The 18,170-nt window shown below is 30.7% G+C and overlaps 1 protein-coding gene across 1 annotated transcript in view; it reads left to right on the plus strand.

The window, feature by feature from the left end:
• The window catches only part of LOC114325673 (uncharacterized), an 85,197-nt gene that overhangs the window by 23,201 nt on the left and 43,826 nt on the right, over positions 1-18,170 (plus strand). The window contains exons 9-10 of the mRNA XM_050649528.1: positions 1,372-1,465; positions 16,561-16,609. Of these exons, the coding sequence (XP_050505485.1) occupies positions 1,372-1,465; positions 16,561-16,609 (143 nt within the window). The remainder of the gene's footprint in view (positions 1-1,371; positions 1,466-16,560; positions 16,610-18,170) is intronic.

Here is an 18,170-nt window from a genome sequence, read left to right on the forward strand (position 1 = left end):
AGTGACTTTTTTCTAAAAATGATAGTTTTTGACATATAAGCGATTAAAAATTGAAAAATTGCGAAATCGGCCATTTTTAACCCTCAAAGACTATGTGAAAAACTGAAAATTTGAATGTTGCCAAGGTAGGTAGATATTCTTTAAACATCGATTGATGAAATCCCGAAGAGTTTTTTGCAATATAATATTCAAAACTCCTTTGTTTTTTAATTGCGAATCAAGCGTGCGCGACACTATTTTCCACCGACAGTATGGTGCAAATGAAAGGAATAAATTCGTTATTTCGAAAATTGGTGACTTTAAGGAAAAATCCTGAAACAGGTCGATTTTTATTTTTAAGTTACGATATTGTGGCATATATGGTATACTAGTGACGTCATCCGTCTGGGCGTGATGACGTAATCGATGATTTTTTTAAATGAGAATAGGGGTCGTGTGGTAGCTCGTTTGAAAGGTTCTTCAATTCTCCATCAAGTAATGTAAACATTTACATAATTTTTTATACATGGTGTCCTTCTCTTCTTTTTTTGTCAAATAATTTAATTTAATAAAAATTTTTTAGACACCCTGTATAAATAATTATGTAAATGTTTATATTACTGAATAGAGAATTGAAGAACCTTTCAAATGAGCTAGCACACGACCCCTATTCCAATTAAAAAAAATCATCGATTACGTCATCACGTCCAGATGGATGACGTCACTAGTATACCATATATGCCACAATATCATAACTTAAAAATAAAAATCGACCAGTTTCGGGATTTTTCCTTAAAGTCGCCGGTTTACGAAATAACGAATTTATTCCTTTCATTTGCACCATACTGTTGGTTGGTGGAAAATAGTGTCGTGCACGCTTGATTAGCAATTAAAAAACAAAGGAGTTTTAAATATTGTATTGCAAAAAACTCTTCGGGATTTCATCAATCGATGTTTAAAGAATATCTTCCTACCTTGGCAACATTCAAATTTTCAGCTTTTCACATAGTTTTTGAGTGTTAAAAATGGCCGATTTCGCAATTTTTCAATTTTTAATCGCTTATATGTCAAAAACTATCATTTTTAGAGAAAACTCATTAGAGACCCTTTCTCTTTAGAATGATCCAAAAAACCTAAAAGAACTTTTTTCCGTGCAAAAAAAATAATTTTAGGAAAAAAACAAAAAAAAACGTTTAAAAAATTTTTGACCACTTTTTGGTCCTGGCAACATGCAAATTTGTTAAAAGGAGTCCTTTTTGAGTAAGATTCTGCAAAGAATCCGAATTAGAATATTTTTCCTAGCGGATGCGCAGTGGCTTTCTGGACTAACTTGACTTTATCATTTCATTGTATATTTTTTCTAACTACATAATTTTAAATAATTTATTTCAGCTTTGCCAAAGAAAAGACGGAGTTATGCTACTTAGTTATTACCACCACTGTCACGCTTACTATAACTGTTACCAGTCCTCTGAGTCCACTGTACGTAAAAATTTTATAACGTTGCCTTCAATGGAAAACGAAAGGAAAATATTGAACTGAAGTCTGCATCTGAAGATAAATCTCAATAAAGCAGTATTTATCCCTCAAATGATTTTAGATAACGGCAACAACTTTGTTACTGCTGATGAATTTATATTTTTTTCGACCAGTACATTGCTGGACAATGTACAAAAGCGTTAGGTTAGGAAAATTTTATTAATTTTGTGTGTAAGTGTTTATATGTTTTAGTCTGCGCTTTTAATTAGATTTAGACCAGGAGGTATTAGTTAGAAGTTCAGTCACGATTTCCTGAGTCTTGCCCTTTACAGTACAAATACGGGAAGGTTAGAGTAGGTACTTACAAGTTGTGAAAAATTCCACGGGTTTCCCGTGACATTTTCCTGTGAAAATTAGATTTTCTGTGAAAAAAATTGGGTGCAGTGAATCCTGATATGAGTCCTGCCATATCCATAGAATGGCAGGATACTGTCGATTTTATGAAGAAATTTGTTTGGGAAGGAGTGTTGCAAAAGGCCTAAGTTGCAAACACGTAATGGAAATAATGAAATATTCATGTAATTGAAAAAATTTTCTTCATAAAATCGATAGCGTCCTGTCATTTTATGGATATCGTAGGACCTAATTTTTGTAGGGAAATATAAAAAAAAAACCGCGAATTTTTCCACATATTGTAAGTAACTCCTTTAATCGTCCAGTATTGCAAAGAGCAGGACTCAGAAAATCGTGGCTGAACTTCTATCTAATATCCAGGGACGCGCCGTCCATATGGGCAAGGTCGTGCGGCGCACGAGGGCGCCAAGGCGTTAAAGGCGCCCTTTGACTCGATAAGTTAAATAAATATCCAGTTCAAAACTAAATATTTTTTGAGGCAAAAAAACATTGCAAAAAATAACTTAGTCCACTCATTCCCAAACTATACCGACTTCGGTAGCTTCAGCCGAGAGATCATTTTCTAAATAAACTAAAACTAATTAAGAATTACTTAAGATCTAGAATGGGTCAGGAGCAGCTAGAAAATCTTGCTATTATTTCTACAGAATCTAAGTTTTTAAAGGACCTGAATATTGAAAATCTAATTAATTAATGAATTTGCCAAAGGTAAAACAAGAAGAGTTCAATTTCTATAAGAAACATCCGTTGGTTTTCATAATAATAAGTGTTTAAAAAAATCGCAATATAAATATGTTTTTTCTACAACCGTGTTAAAAATGCAATTTTTAGCACTCCATACGAGCGTTAAAAATGCTACTTTAAGGCACTAGTGCTTTAAAAAAATTTTAAGGCACTGCAGTTCGTATTGACCGTATATGCAATTTTGATGTAATGTCAAAAAAATATAAAATTGGAATGTCAGTCAAGTTCAAGTAAAAGTTTTTGTAGATATTGTCCTGTAATTACGTTTGTAGAAAAAATATTGTATGATATGCGTGTTAAAAAGTACATTTTTAAGGCACTCATGTGTGCCTTTCACATGCTTGCCTTAAACGTGTACTTTTAACACTTATATCATAAATAACTATTATTTTTTGATCATCAGTTTTTTAATAATTTAAGTATTGTTTTATAACTTTAACATAGTTTTTATTCTGTTCTGTTTTATTGTGCAATATAGTGTTTTATATATTATTTTTAATAACTACTAGACTACTTATAGAGACAACAGAGATGAAAATACTTCGACGAATATCAGGAAAAAGTCTGTTGGATAGGGAGAGAAGCGAAAACATAAGAAAACAGTGTAGAAGACATAAATGGATGGGTGACAAAACGGAAACAGGAGTGGAACGAACACATTAGTAGAATGGCAGAGGATAGGATAGTACGAATAGCACGAGATAAGTCACCAAATGGACGAAGAAGTATTGGCAGACCAAGAACAAGATGGTGCGAGAATCTAAACAATTTAGGAGGCTAATATTAACGGAGGAAACAGGCTTTAAAGCCTACATACAAGAAGGAAGAAAAAGAATATATTATTTTTTATAAATGTATTGTGTACCTACTTATTGTTTCCTTAAAAAAAATCTAAGTAGATGTAGAAAAAATTTCATAGTTTTCCACGTTGAAATGAATGTCAAGGAGTAATTGAGTATAATATTTTTACCCTGGTAATTTTGATAAAGGCGCTTATCAATATTTTGCACGACGACGCCGAAGTTACTTGGCGCGTCCCTGCTAATATCTCCCAGTTTAATTGGCTTTAAAAATAGTTTGATATCCTTTTATATGCTGTCAAAATGTAAAATTCTGAAGCTATTTCTTTGTGGCATTTTTGTAATTAACTATTCTAATTGGGAAATAAGCCACAATTTAACTTGAAAAATAATTTTATTAAAGCTTCGACTCCACTTCGGACGTCGTTATCACAATACAAAATAAATAAATTAAACGAAAATGTTGCTCAGTAAAAATATTGGAAAAAATTCGAAACGTTAATAAAATTGTTTTTTTAAGATAAATTGTGGCTTATATCCCAAATAGAATAGTAAAAAAAATCGCCTTGTTTTATTGTTCTTTTTGTCTTGTCTCTTATTGTTGTCTTTTCTTTTTATTTATGCGTTAAGTCTTATTTTACGAATGATTGAATATAGCAATTCCTCTGATTCTGAGATACTAGATCGAGCAATTAAGTGTTGATATAACATCTAATTTCAGCATTTTTTAATAATTTTCATTTTTCTCCTTCGATATCCTGCATTAGTACATCCCTCCACTGTTGACTCCATAACTGTAATTTTTTTGGTTTTGTGAATGCCATGTTGACTACACTCCGTATATTAAACAAAGTAATCAAAATCGCCCATTAAAATAAACAAGCCAAATGAATTTGGAGCTCTTTGCTCAATTTTTCTCAATTTTTTATCAAGCATTTTATCATTGTGAGCAATTTTTTCATCTTCGTTATTTGTCGATTACTATCCACTATCCAGTAGTGTTGTCTTTCCTCTTATTTCAGTATATTTCTTAAAATTCTCACTATTTTTTCCTATATATCAATATTTCTTAATATTTTATGTAACTTTTGCTCGTGGTCTGCAAACTGTAATTTTTTAGATCCACCGCCCATCATGTAGTTGCTGTGGCCTCGGTTAAGGAAAGTGTTTTAGCGCCGTAAGTCATGACTGGCAGCTTACATTGGTCGAATTTCTTCTTCAAATAATTTGACATGTTGCAGTTAAAGATATCTGATAGAGCTCCATAAACTACCACTGTTAAAGTTTAGCGACATGTTTAGTTCCACCACTGTCTGATTCCACTTTTATGCTTTAGGTTGTCCATCCTAATAGATTTTTGTATCCCTTTACTTTTACTTATCTCTTCAAGTTCATGGTATTATTTACTTCTCTTACTTTATATTTTCTCCCCTCTTCGATTAATGCTCGTCTTTGGGGACTTCTTCTTTTGGTATAAGACTTCTTTTGGCAGTGTGTCTTCTGGATTTCTTCTAGGTATAGTTTTTCTTAAAATGCCATTTAGGGTGTTGAAATTTAGGTAATAGTACATTCTTTCACGGTTTTTGCTGTAAATTTTAAAGAACCGCTTCGATTGACCTGAAATTTGGCGTACGCATATCTAACATGTCAAATAAAAAAAGTGATATGGTGCCGATGTGTACTTTGCCCTGGGGGTGATTTTCACCCCATGTCGGGGGTGAAAAAATATATGTCCAAGACAAGTCTTGAAATAGATAAACTGACTAATTTTAAGCAACTTTTGTTCTACCTAGTTTTTTCACCAAATCAATATATTTCGAGTTATTTGCAAGTGAATATGTTCATTTTTGAACAAAATAACCACGTTTTTAGACGGTTTTTCGCAAATAACTCAAAACGTAAGCATTTTCTCGAAAAAAATATTCCTAGGAAAACTATAGCTTAAAAAAAAGTGAAAAAAACGGTGTATATATTAGGTCTCTATACCTAGCAAAATCAGAGTTATAGCTAATGAAATATAGGTTCATACTCGAAAAATTCTAAATAGAATAATTCAATGTGAAATATCCAAATAATGAAGCACTCTTGGGGAAAAACATTTCAAGTTTTTTAAAGTGTTTAAGAAAAGCTTTATTTCTGTTTTTATAAAAAAAATTCAAGCATCAAAATTAAACAAGTTACGCTCAAAATAAAGTGGGTCCCTTTTGTTTTGGCAAAAAAAATCAGGAAGATTACCTCCCAATTAGAACTTAAATGAAATTAATTGTTACCACTTCACAAGTTACTTTACTTATGTTGTGTTTATATGATCAGTAAGTTTCATCGATTCAAAGTGCTTTTTTTTGAACAAATTTGGTTTTAAAGTAAAATTTTTGAAAATTCTAATTTTGAAAAAAATGGTTTTTTCAGGATAACTTAAAAATTGTTAGAGATATCAAAAATATTAAACAATAAAAAAAGTCGGATTTACTTTTCTGAATATTTTGTATTCTTTTGTTTTTCTCTAAGACAAAAATTGGTTAAGATTCGGTGTTTCTAAATTTGCATACACTCGTGATAAGTGAGTCGTTCAAGCCCTTTTAACTACAGTTCTTTCAAAAATAAACACTTTGAACCGATGAAACTTACAGATGATATGACCAATACATACATGAGTAAAAACGTGTGAAGTGGTAACCATTAAGTTCATTTGAAATGCTAATTAGGGGGTGATTTTCCCGATTTCTTGCCAAAAAAGGGACCGACTTTATTTTGAGCGTAACTTGTTTACTTTTGATGCTAAAAATTTTTTTTTAAACAAAAATAAGCATTTTTTAAACACTTTAAAAAAGTTAAAATCAGTTTTCCCTAAATAAGTGCTTCGTTTTTTGGTTATGGTACGGTAAAATATTCGATTTGGAATTTGACGAATATAAACCTATTTTTCATTAGCTATAACTCTGCTTCTACTAGGTAAAGTGACCTAATATATACACCTTGTTTTTCACTTTTTTACGTGCTATATTGTTGATAAGAATTTTTTTTCGACCAAATACTTACTTTTTGAGTTATTTGCGAAAAATCATCTGAAAACGTGGTTATTTTGTAGAAAAATCAACATATTTACTCGCAAATAACTCGAAAAGTATTAACTTGGTGAAAAAACTTTATAGAACAAAAGTTGCTTAGAATTAGTCATTTTATCTATTTCCGGACTTAATTCGAACATATATTTTTCACCCCCAAAAGGGGGTGAAATTCACCCCTATGGCAAAAGCACGCATTGGCACAATATCACTTTTTTCTTTGACTTGATAGCTATGTGTTTGCCAAATTTCAAGTAAATTCAATCGGTTCTTTAAAATTTAGAGGTTTTGTAATATTTTACCTTTAAAGAACGTAGGTACTATATCTACTCTTATTGCTTTCTACAATGCTGGCGATGTGTTCTTCAAATAGAATTTCTTTTGATCGTGCGGTATATCTCTTTCACAACGTCTATACAGGGTGTCCCGGAAAATAGTGCGTTCCTTTAAGGTATAGAGAGAATACACAATTTGGAACAAAAAAGTCCTATACCATTTTTTTCTAAAGTTAACCATTTCCAAAAAAAAGTTAACATTATTTTCCATATACCTGTATTTTAATGTTTGGAAATTTTAATAAACTGGCAACATCGTACGCACTACCGAATAATAACATAATAAGAACTCGTTTGTGATTGTGATTAACAGTATTTAAAATAATCCAACCTAATAGTAGGTAATACTTATGTATTTACTATTTGTTTACTAAAATTATTTTCTTTTGAAATGTATTGAAATACCTATTGCATAATTTTAAACGAATTACAATCTTTTAACATAAAAACACATCTTTTAACTGAACTAGTATTATGTATTTAGTAAGGTTTAAATGGGTTGAATGCTGTGTATTGCTGAGGGCTTTAACTGAATTACATAGTTTTAATAGTTTACAGTGTAACTTAAATACACCAGATAATGTCTCAGTAATTTGTTTACTTGTGAACTGAAATAACTAAGTTGTACTTACTTGAAAATAATTATTATACCGAATAGATGTTTCAAGTAACCTTTCACAAACACCATTCATAGGTAATAACATAATAGGTAATACACTCACTATTCGAAAACATTTTCGGCATTGACACTAAACAGGATTCTTTAAAACTATCTGTTTACTATCTATCTTCTATCTATTTATTTACATGGGACTGTCTATGCTTAAATTTGCGTACCGCACATAGTTGTCAGATTTAAATTTGCCTACCAAAATACATTTTAATTTTTTGGTCAAACGGTTGCATTTAGAAAAAAATGTTATAAGAGTTTTTTGTTCTACATGGTGCCTTCTACCTATACCTTTAAGGAACGCACTATTTTCCGGGACACCCTGTATACTTATTTATTATTCTACAGTCAATTACATTATTATTGTAGCCTCGAGATAACCCATACGTGCAGTTTCTAATCAATATTAAAATTTGAGAGGAATGTACGTATATGAAATTTTTCAATTATTTTAACATATTCGTCATAAACTAATGTTTGTCAACATACTTGTAAAATAAACTGCTCGTCAAAAGTTAGGGATATAGAAAATTCTGCAGAGTTTTCATAGTAGATTTTTTCGTGAACAGATTAACGGATTCCGCTATTTTTTTTATTATTTTAGATTTTTCTTTAGTATATACACATTTATGCAAAGATTTACTCAAACTTTTTTTTGTACTTATACCGAGGGGAAGAAAAAATGTTTTTCTTATGTTAAGTTTGAGACGCCCTGTAGGGAGGACGAGGTACAAATGTGAGTATACATCGAAATCGTATTGTAGTCTTATGTTTTGTGAACATTTTGTTTTTTGAATGTCCCTGATATCTTAAGAAACAAAAAAAAATAGACGGTTTTGTAATTTAACATGTGTTTTAACCGAAACAAAAGTTTGAGTCATCTTGTAGGGAAAAAAATAGGCTATTGATTATGTTCAAAATAAGAGAGCTAAAAGGAACTACAACGTTAATGGGATTTTATTGTCTCATATGGTCAATGGGTCTCTAAGTTTGAAAAAACCGCGGAGTGCTACCATTTAAATGAGTGCGTTTTTGAGAAAGGGGTGAATTAGTCCCTAAGCACAGGGCGAATTAGGGTGAGTTCTATTCACTCTTGGTGCAATCACTTCTACAGGAAAATTGTTCCAGGTTAAATTTACTATGGAAATATCATATCTTAAAGTCCAAAGTATTTTTTTTACATAAATATATTCAAAAGAAAAGCAAGAAAAAACACGAAAGAAAGCAATTTTGTTTTTTGCCCCATAACTTTTTTCCACAGCGATATAGGTATAGGCATTGCTTCAGCGAAAAATAACTACCATCCTTCCTCTTTAAAATAACGTTTGGAAGAAGTCTCTAGGATTTATAGTTTCCGAAATAGGATTTTTCAAAATTTGCCGCTCACAGAATTTTTGAGCCATTTTCCCCATTATTTCGCAAACATTGTTCTGTAACTTTTTTCTACGCATTTCTAGGTATATGCAATGGTACATTTAGTAGAAAGAGAAGTCAATTACCTTTAAAATGGTCTATTGTATAAGGCTGTACGCCTATTTTTAAACAAGTTATGCTTTTTCAACCTTTTATACTTTTAATGATTTTTGATATTGTTTATGATTATTTGTCTTCTCATTATGACTTTTTTTCTTGTACATTTAGGTATATACATTGTGGAATAAAAAAAGGTTATTTTCTTTACTTTAAAATGGTGTATTGCAAACACCTCTAGAACTATTTTTAAACAAGATATCCGTAGGATATCCAAGAGTATCCGTAATTTGAGAAAAATTTTAAAAAATTTTATGTTTTCAATTAGAAGAATATAATTGCATATTGTAATATAATTTTTAATTCCAAGTAACTTTTCTTAATAACACTTTTCGATATTGTGAAATATAAAGGTACTTTACTCTTGAGCGAAATTCATATTTTTTAACATACCTCGTACACTATTGATAAAATTTTATATCTGATGATTACATCTTAGGTTTTAGACTATGCAGAGCATTTTATAAATAATAATTTTTTTCATAAAGTTAATAATAAAATGTTTTCCATATGGTTCCAACTTAGTGGGACCAATTGCATGTGTATATGCCAAGCTTTGAAAAAGCATATCTTGTTCAAAAATAGACCTAGAATTTTTTACATTACACCATTTTAAAGTAAGAAAATAGGCTTTCTTTTTTATTGGACAATGTATATACCTAAATATACAATAAAAAAAGTTATAATGAGAAATTTAAAAATAATCGTAAAATATATCAAAAACCATTAAAAGTATAAAATTTTGAAAAACCATATCTTGCTTAAAAATAATCATACAGTCTTCTACGATAGACCATTTTAAAGGTAATTGACTTTTCTTCCTACTAAATGTAACATTGCATATACCTAAAGCTGCGTAAAAAATAGTTACACAACAATGTTTGCGAAGTAACAAGGAAAATGGCACAAAATCGCTGTGAGTGGTGAAATTTCAAAACTCATATTTTGGAAACTATAAATCATAGAGACTTTTACCAAACGTCATTTTAAAGAGGAAGGATGGAAGTTTTTTCTGTGATGTAATGCCTATACCTATATTGCCGTGGAAAAAAGTTATGGGACAAGAAACAAAAATGCTACCTTAGGTGTTTTTTTCTTGCTTTTCTTTTGAATATATTTTTGTAAAAACAAATATTTTTGACTTTAAAATGTAATATTTCGATAGTAAATTTAACCTAGAACATTTTTCCTGTAGAAGTGTTTGTACCAAACGTGCATAGAACTCACCCTAATTCGCCTTGTGTCTAGGGACTAATTCATCCCTTTCTCAAAAACGCACCCCACTAAATGGTAGCACTCCGCGGTGTTTTCATATCTAGAGGTCCATTGACTATATGAAACAATAAAACCCCGTTAACGTTGTAGTTCCTTTCTAAAATACGTAATCAATAGCCTAAAAGGTACAAAGGTGAATATACCTTAATATTATGTTGTAGTCTCATATTTTGTGAATATTTTATTTTTTTAATTTTTCTAATATCTTTAATAACAAAGAAACTAGACGGTATTACTCTTTAATATGTGTTTCAACTGACGACATGCATCACATCACACATGTGAAACATAGAAACACATATTAAAGAGTAATACCGTCTAGTTTCTTTGTTATTAAAGATATCAGAAAATATAAAAAAATAAAATATTCACAAAACACGAGACTACAACATAATATAGAGGTATACTCACCTTTGTGCCTTTTTCTCCCTACAAGGTGTCTCACACTTTTGTTTCCGTTAAAACACATGTTAAATTACAAAACCGTCTATTTTTTTTTGTTTCTAAAGATATCAGGGACATTCAAACAACAACATGTTCACAAAACATAAGACTACAATACGGTTCTGATGTATACTCACATTTGTACCTCGTTCTCCCTACATGGTGTCTCAAACTTAACATAAGAAAAACATTTCTTTTCTTCCACCCGGTATAAGTACAAAAAATAAGTTTGAGTAAACCTTTTCACAATTGTGTAAATACTAAAGAAAAATCTAAAATAAAAAAATAGCGAAATCCGTCTGTTCGCGAAAAAATCAACTATGAAAATCAGTATATATTTTCTATATCCCTTACTTTTGACGAGCAGTTTATTTATCCATTAGGGATTATCCAGGTTGGGGGGGGGGGGGCAAAAATCTTCAAAAATTGCGTTACGTAATAGTTAAACGCCCATTACAGTGCGTTACGTAGGGGGGAGGGGGGTCAAAAATCTTTAAAAATCGCGTTACGTAATACTTGAACGCTCCCTTATGCAAGATTTTTTTCACTGTAGGTGTTCAGATCACAAAAAAGATTATTCTTATTCTGATTGCCTAATTTATTTTTTAATTGGGGCATCAGAAGCTTACGTTATTTCTGTCGTTATTGTACAGCACTTTTTATCTTATCTCAACTAGTCAAAAGTTTATTTATAAAAATTTTATGTGTTTCAAAAATGTAATTGTGAAATATTGCTTAAAATATCCTTAAATATATTTTTTAACAGTATGCATTTGTTTTTGTTTTAAATCAATTATTAATATGCACGAGGATATTCTATTTATGTGATAAGACTGTTTATGTCAGTCTTGTGATGTATCTCAAGGCTTTTTAATTATTTTGAGATTGAACTCGATTTGAATAGACCCTCCAAATTAGATTAGGTACCCTATGGTTGGGGAGCCCAAGCGGAGATTTTTGCACTTACTCGAGCGCGTCAGAAAATCACATGGGAAGAAACCTCGTAGCCTGTAAATGTACCCCTACAGGGTGTTTGGTAAAGAATGGCCCATATCTTAACCTCAGATTCCTGAGGTTAAAATAGCTCGATTTAAGCTAACTTACCTTAGTACAAAAGTTGATAATAACCTAAATACAGGGTGTCAAAGTTAAACTTTTATTTTATTTATTTTTGAATATTTCCTGACAGGCATGGGACAACAACACGAAATTTGGTAAGTGGTGCTGTTACTGTACACCCAGTGCCGGATTTACCACTAGGCCGACTAGGCCGCGGCCTAGGGCCGCAAGCAAAAGGGGGCAGCAGCGTTTTATAAAAAAAAAAATTTTTGGTACAAAAAATGTGTAAAAAAGCCGAATATGGACACGGCTTTGCGCATTCTACTATGCATGATGACATCTAATGCATCTGGAGAAAGATCATTCAGCGTGTTGAAAAGAATCAAAAATTGACGAAGATTCTAAATTGTCTAGTTTGGTTAGTTTTGTTTCAAATGCTAAGAGCTTTTTGAAACCTTAGGCCTTAGACTTTAAGGCCATCGGTACATAATACGCAAATATTTTACGGCTATCCCTATTTTTATGGCTATTCTGTCTTTACACGGCAAATTACGTGTAGTAAAGTTCTCACTGGTATGGATATATAAATATTACTACTTGACAATGTCATCATTAACTTTAAAGAGATGGCTTTTGAATGTTCTTGGATAACTGTTAATTGTATAATTGCAAATTATTAATTCAGTTAATAAATAGGGTTATTTTTTCACTAATTATGTATTCAGTGATCGTAATAATTTATATACTGCACTGCACAACAAAAACTAAAGAAAAGTATTAAAGTGATTTTTTTAAAATATATTATTACTATGGAACGCCTACAATTTTGAACATCTTTAACAACAAAATACTTGGATCACAGAATATATTCTGGTCATTTCTCTTCTTGGATTGTCCATAAATAACAAACAATTCACTTTTTATTAAGTTCACGTCTTTAATCAATTATTTATCAAATACACTATCAATATTATTTAATCAATTCAAAATATTCCCGATGCCATGTCAACTATTTAAAATTGTCACTGTCTTGTCGTCATATTCTATTTGACTCAGTGCGTTGTATGACAAAGATAGCGAATGATCGATTTGCAAAATATTACCACGGACATGGAGTCCATTTTTTTTAAATCCTGAAAAACTAATAAATATTTTTAAAAAATTTAAACGCAGAATGAATGACTAAATTATTATCGAGGACCGAAAGTCCCTTAGAATAAATAAAAAGTTTATTTTAACGAGATATTTGAAATTAAAAATTGCACTACATTTTCTCTTAGTTTTTCACCCCTGGAACTTATTAAAATAAACCTTACAGAAGTTTTCAGGGACTTTCGGCCCTCAGTAAGAACGTAATCTTTCATTTTGCGTTTAAATTTTTCAAAAATACTTATTAGTTTTCTCAGGATTTGAAAAAAATGAATCCCATTTAAATAGCATTAGAGCCGAAACTAAGTACCCATCTCCTAACGATTTGATTAAGAGGAAACAGTAGCGATCAACAGGTAGCAAAAACGCGTTCCAAGATTGCGGCTGTAATTTTGAATATTTTTTCGAGATATTTGGCACACGTATTCGTAATATAATAAAGAATGGCGGTACAGAGCCCAATTTGAAAAATATATTAATATGCGGAAATTACTCTGTAAATAAATACAATATTAAAAAACGAGCCTGTACCGCCATTAAGAAGAACAAAAAATACACTTTCTTCAAATAAACTTTTTTATCCGATGCCTAGATTTTGTGTCATTTTGGAACTACTAATGAAATAAAAAATTTTAGTAGTTCCAAAATGACACAAAATCTAGGCATCGGGTAAAAAAGTTTATTTGAAGAAAGTGTATTTTTTGTTCTTCTTAATGGTGGTACAGGCTCGTTTTTTTAATATTGTATTTAATTACGGAGTAATTTCCACATATTTATATATTTTTTAAATTGGGCTCTGTACCGCCATTCTTTATTATATTACGAATACGTTTGCCAAATATCTCGAAAAAATATTCAAAATTACAGCCGCAATCTTGGAACGCGTTTTCGCTACCTGTTGATCGCTACTGTTTCACCTTAAAGATTTTGCAGCAAAAAAAGCTAGAAAAGTGAGTGTTTAGAGTTTAGATATGAGATTTATTATGAGTATGGAGTGGAGCGAGTGTCACTGTTAATCACTAATCCAACTTTATCCAAATTAAGAACATGACATTGACGTTTTTCAGTATAAGAGAATAGTCTGATAATTTAACGATCTAAAAGTTTATTTGTGGTATTCTTAATATTTTTATTTTTCAGTACTGTAGCCTTTTACTGTTATACAGTTCATATTATTTTGCTTGTTCTTTTACTTATAAAGTCTTTTCAACTCGGCTTTTTTTAGTCTTTTGCTGTCACCTGTATCTACTTTTCCCCCGGAAGGGCACAGGCGCAAAATGTCGCCTGTCAAAATGTTTAATGTGATTTACCAATGTACTTTTTGTAGTACCAATGTTGTATCAATTTTAAAAAATAAAATTAAAATAAACCTTATGTATTAATATTATGTGCTTTATGCTTGGGCCGCTCGGGGTAATTTGGCCTAGGGCCGCAAGTACCCTAAATCCGGCACTGTGTACACCCTACTAAATTATGTTAAACAAACGTTTCTGGCTACTACCAGAGGCGTAAAACGGGGGAACGTGAATGATTGACCCTTCCCAAATTCTACGCCACTGGCGGAATTGCAATTTTAGTGCAATTTTTTGATTGTCCAATACTTTCTATGTAAAAAATATACTCCTCATTCGTAACGATAAAGCCATTAGTTTTCGAGATATTTAAAGCTAAAAACGAAGGAACATAATACATTAATCAAAATAAGTGTGCCTTTTCATTTTTAACTTCAAATATCTCGAAAACTATTGACTTTATCATTACGAATGAAGAGTATATTAATTGCATAGAAAGTATTGGAGACGCTAAAAATTATGCTAAAATAGCAGTTTCATCAGTAGAGTAAAATTTGGGAAGGGTCAACCATTCACTTCCCCTGTCGTACGCCCCTGGTAGTAACCAGAAACGATTATTTAACATAATTTAGAAGAGTGTACAGTGCCTACGCTTTCTGCCAACTATCACTCGGATATGTCAAATTATTTTAAAGTATTCTTTTTTTAAATAATTTATTCTTTATTTAAAACTTTAAGAAATATGTGTGCCCGGTACTATAAAACTATTTCACATATCCTTATGGTACTTGGCAGAAAGTGTAGGTACTGTACGTACACGCTACTAAATTATGTTAAATAATCGTTTGTGGTTAATACCAGAGGAGTACGATAGGCGAAAGTGAATGGTTGACCCTTCCCAAATTTTACTCTACTGATGAAACTGCTATTTTAGCATAATTTTTAGCGTCTCCAATACTTTCTATGCAAATAATATACTCTTCATTCGTAATGATAAAGTCAATAGTTTTCGAGATATTAATGTATTATGCTTCTTCGTTTTTAGCTTCAAATATCTCGAAAACTAATGGCTTTATCGTTGCGAATGAAGAGTATATTTTCTACATAAAAAGTATTGGAGAATCAAAAAATTGCACTAAAATAGCAATTCTGCCAGTGGTGTAGAATTTGGGAAGGGTCAACCATTCACGTTTCCCCGTCGCACGCCTCTGGTAGTAGCCAGAAACGTTTCTTTAACATAATTTATTAGATTGTACAGTACTAGCACAACTTACCAAATTTCGTGTTGTTGTACCATGCCTGTCATGAAATATTCAAAAATAAATAAAATTAAAAAGTTTAAATTTGACACCCTGTATTTCGGTTATTATCAACTTTTGTACTGAGGTAAGTTAGCTTAAATCGACCTATTTTAAGCTCAGGAATGTAAGGTTAAGCTATGGCCCATTCTTTACCAAACACCCTGTATTTATGGGCTCTTAATAAAGGGGAGTTCATTAAGGGGGTCCGAAAAAAATTGTTCTTAGAAAAACTCAAGACCGTCAGATTAAGATAAATTAATTATTAAAAGAAGAAAAGAAAATTCATTTTCATCTAACTTATGCTGTTCTCTCTTGATCACTCTTGTCATATTGATGACGCGTTTGGACAACAAAGAAAGCAGGCTGTGGAAACTTGCTCTTTGTACAGAGCAGGCTGTGGAAACTCCTTTCCCTTTCTGCGTACAAAGCCATCATCAGAACAAACTATGGTCAAAGAGTAAAAGTACAACTAAAAAGAGAGAGGGATTCCATTTGTTGCAAAAAATTTCTTATGTAGTTTTTTAATAAAAAAACTTCTAATAAAAAAAATTATGTTTTAATGTAAATAGTTTAATACAAATAAATTAAAAATAAGTGCAAATAAATTAAAATAAAAACTAATAAATTAAATGGTTAAAAGTACAGAAATTACAAAATAAACGAGTGGATACATATTATTTTTATTATACATAATTATAGGTACATATTGTACGTAAATTTTTATTACACTGGGACTATAAATAAATAAGTGAATACATAGAAACGTACGTGTATACTTCAATACCCTGTAAACCACTAATTACACTTACATGTTTTAAACAAAACTTTCAAGAATCTAAAGAATTTTTTTTAGTCAATATTTTTAATACGTACATATATTAATAATCATTTTTTAATCTAAGAAACTTATAGATAATTTTATCGCAAAACAAAATATACAATCAAACTGATTTTGTGATAAAAAACTATAAGTGAAGCCGTTACTCAATAATTATTGATGGATAAGTAGATAGGTAGATAGATAGTTTGGATAGTCAGTTCAGTAGAGATGGATAATTTTGATCTAAAAAAAGGTTAGTATCGATATTTTAAATATAAATTGTGTGCATGAGATTTTTAGTTATATTTTACGATTCTCATTGACACCACATTCCATTTTGTTGTTGTTGTTTTGTTTTCTTTTTGTCCGTTGTTATTGTTCGCATTCTTTCCTTGTTTCATATACACGTTTGCTCGTATTATTCTTAACTAATGTTTATTATATAAAAAATCCCCAAGGAAATAATTTTTTCGTAGCTGGATATATAACATTAGTAACAAAATTTTCAAAAAACAATAAAACGTTTAATTAAAAAATAAACTTTTTCAAAAACAAATTCAGTGAAAACCTAATAACAAAAAATAAAAGTAGTACATATATATAAATAATATCGATTATTTCATTCATAGGATATTCTGACCAATAGAAAGCTACAGAGATGCAAATTAAGGTGATAATTTTTGATAATCTCCCGTGGTTAAGCATATTACGTCAGTTGCCCTTCGTTGCTATGAAAAAATACATTCAGTGACATTAATGACAATTAATGTTTTAAAAATTATAAAAGTGATGGCTTTCAATCGTCAAATATTTATAAAAACTGTGCGTTTAATGGTACCTACATAAATAAGTTACAATAAAATTTTGGTTTTGAACAGTTTTATTCATGAAATAATCGCAACAAATTGCACTCGACCTCTGAAATTAATATAGAATTTTTGCTCTCGTGACACTTTGACATAATTTCACTCGCCTTCGGCTCGTGAAATTAAAACTGTCAAAGTGTCACTCGGGAAAAATTCAATAATTTCAGAGCTCTTGTGCAATTACTACTGATAATCAATTGAATTTTTAATACAACTCACTTTGTTTTATTCTTGTTTAAAAAATTTTCAGTAAAAAGTTTGCTAAAGGAAAATATTTTCAGAGCTTGACTGCAGTTTCAATTTTTTCATACTTATTTTTCTCGCTTTTCTGGCTTCTTGTTGCTTCAAAACTTTTTTTAAACTATTTCGATGTTTCGATCTCTACATCTGAAGTGTTTTCAAAAATCAATTTTTAGAATTAAACAATAGATCTTGTTTTGTTATGTTGATAAAAGACACACCTATTCTCAAAATTTAATTTTATCTGCCTACTTATAATGATAATATAGACATGAAATGTTATATAGAGTGCAAATTTGAAAATCGTTATTATCTTAATTATTATATTATATGGGTGTGGGTCTAGTAATGAACATCAAGAGGACAAACTTTGAGAATATCTAAAACGCAAAGAAATAACGAGAATCTTCTCATAAACGGAATCAATGTCGAACGAATAGAATAATATGCATATCTTGGAACAACGATCAACTCCACAAATGATTACTTCCAGGAGATTAAAATTAGAATAGAAAAGGCTAGACCAAATTTTAACAAAATAAGAAAAGTGCTCTGCACAATAGATCTGAAGATGTAAGGTTGGCTAGGTGGTATGTTTTCTCCACTTTATTTTACGAAATACAAGCTTGGACCTTGAATACGGCATAAATGAAGAAATTGGAATCATTCGAGTTGTGGGTGCATAGAAGGATTCTGAAAATATCATGA

This window comes from Diabrotica virgifera, chromosome 4, assembly GCF_917563875.1.
Source record: "Diabrotica virgifera virgifera chromosome 4, PGI_DIABVI_V3a".
Classification (NCBI taxonomy): Eukaryota; Metazoa; Arthropoda; class Insecta; order Coleoptera; family Chrysomelidae; genus Diabrotica; species Diabrotica virgifera.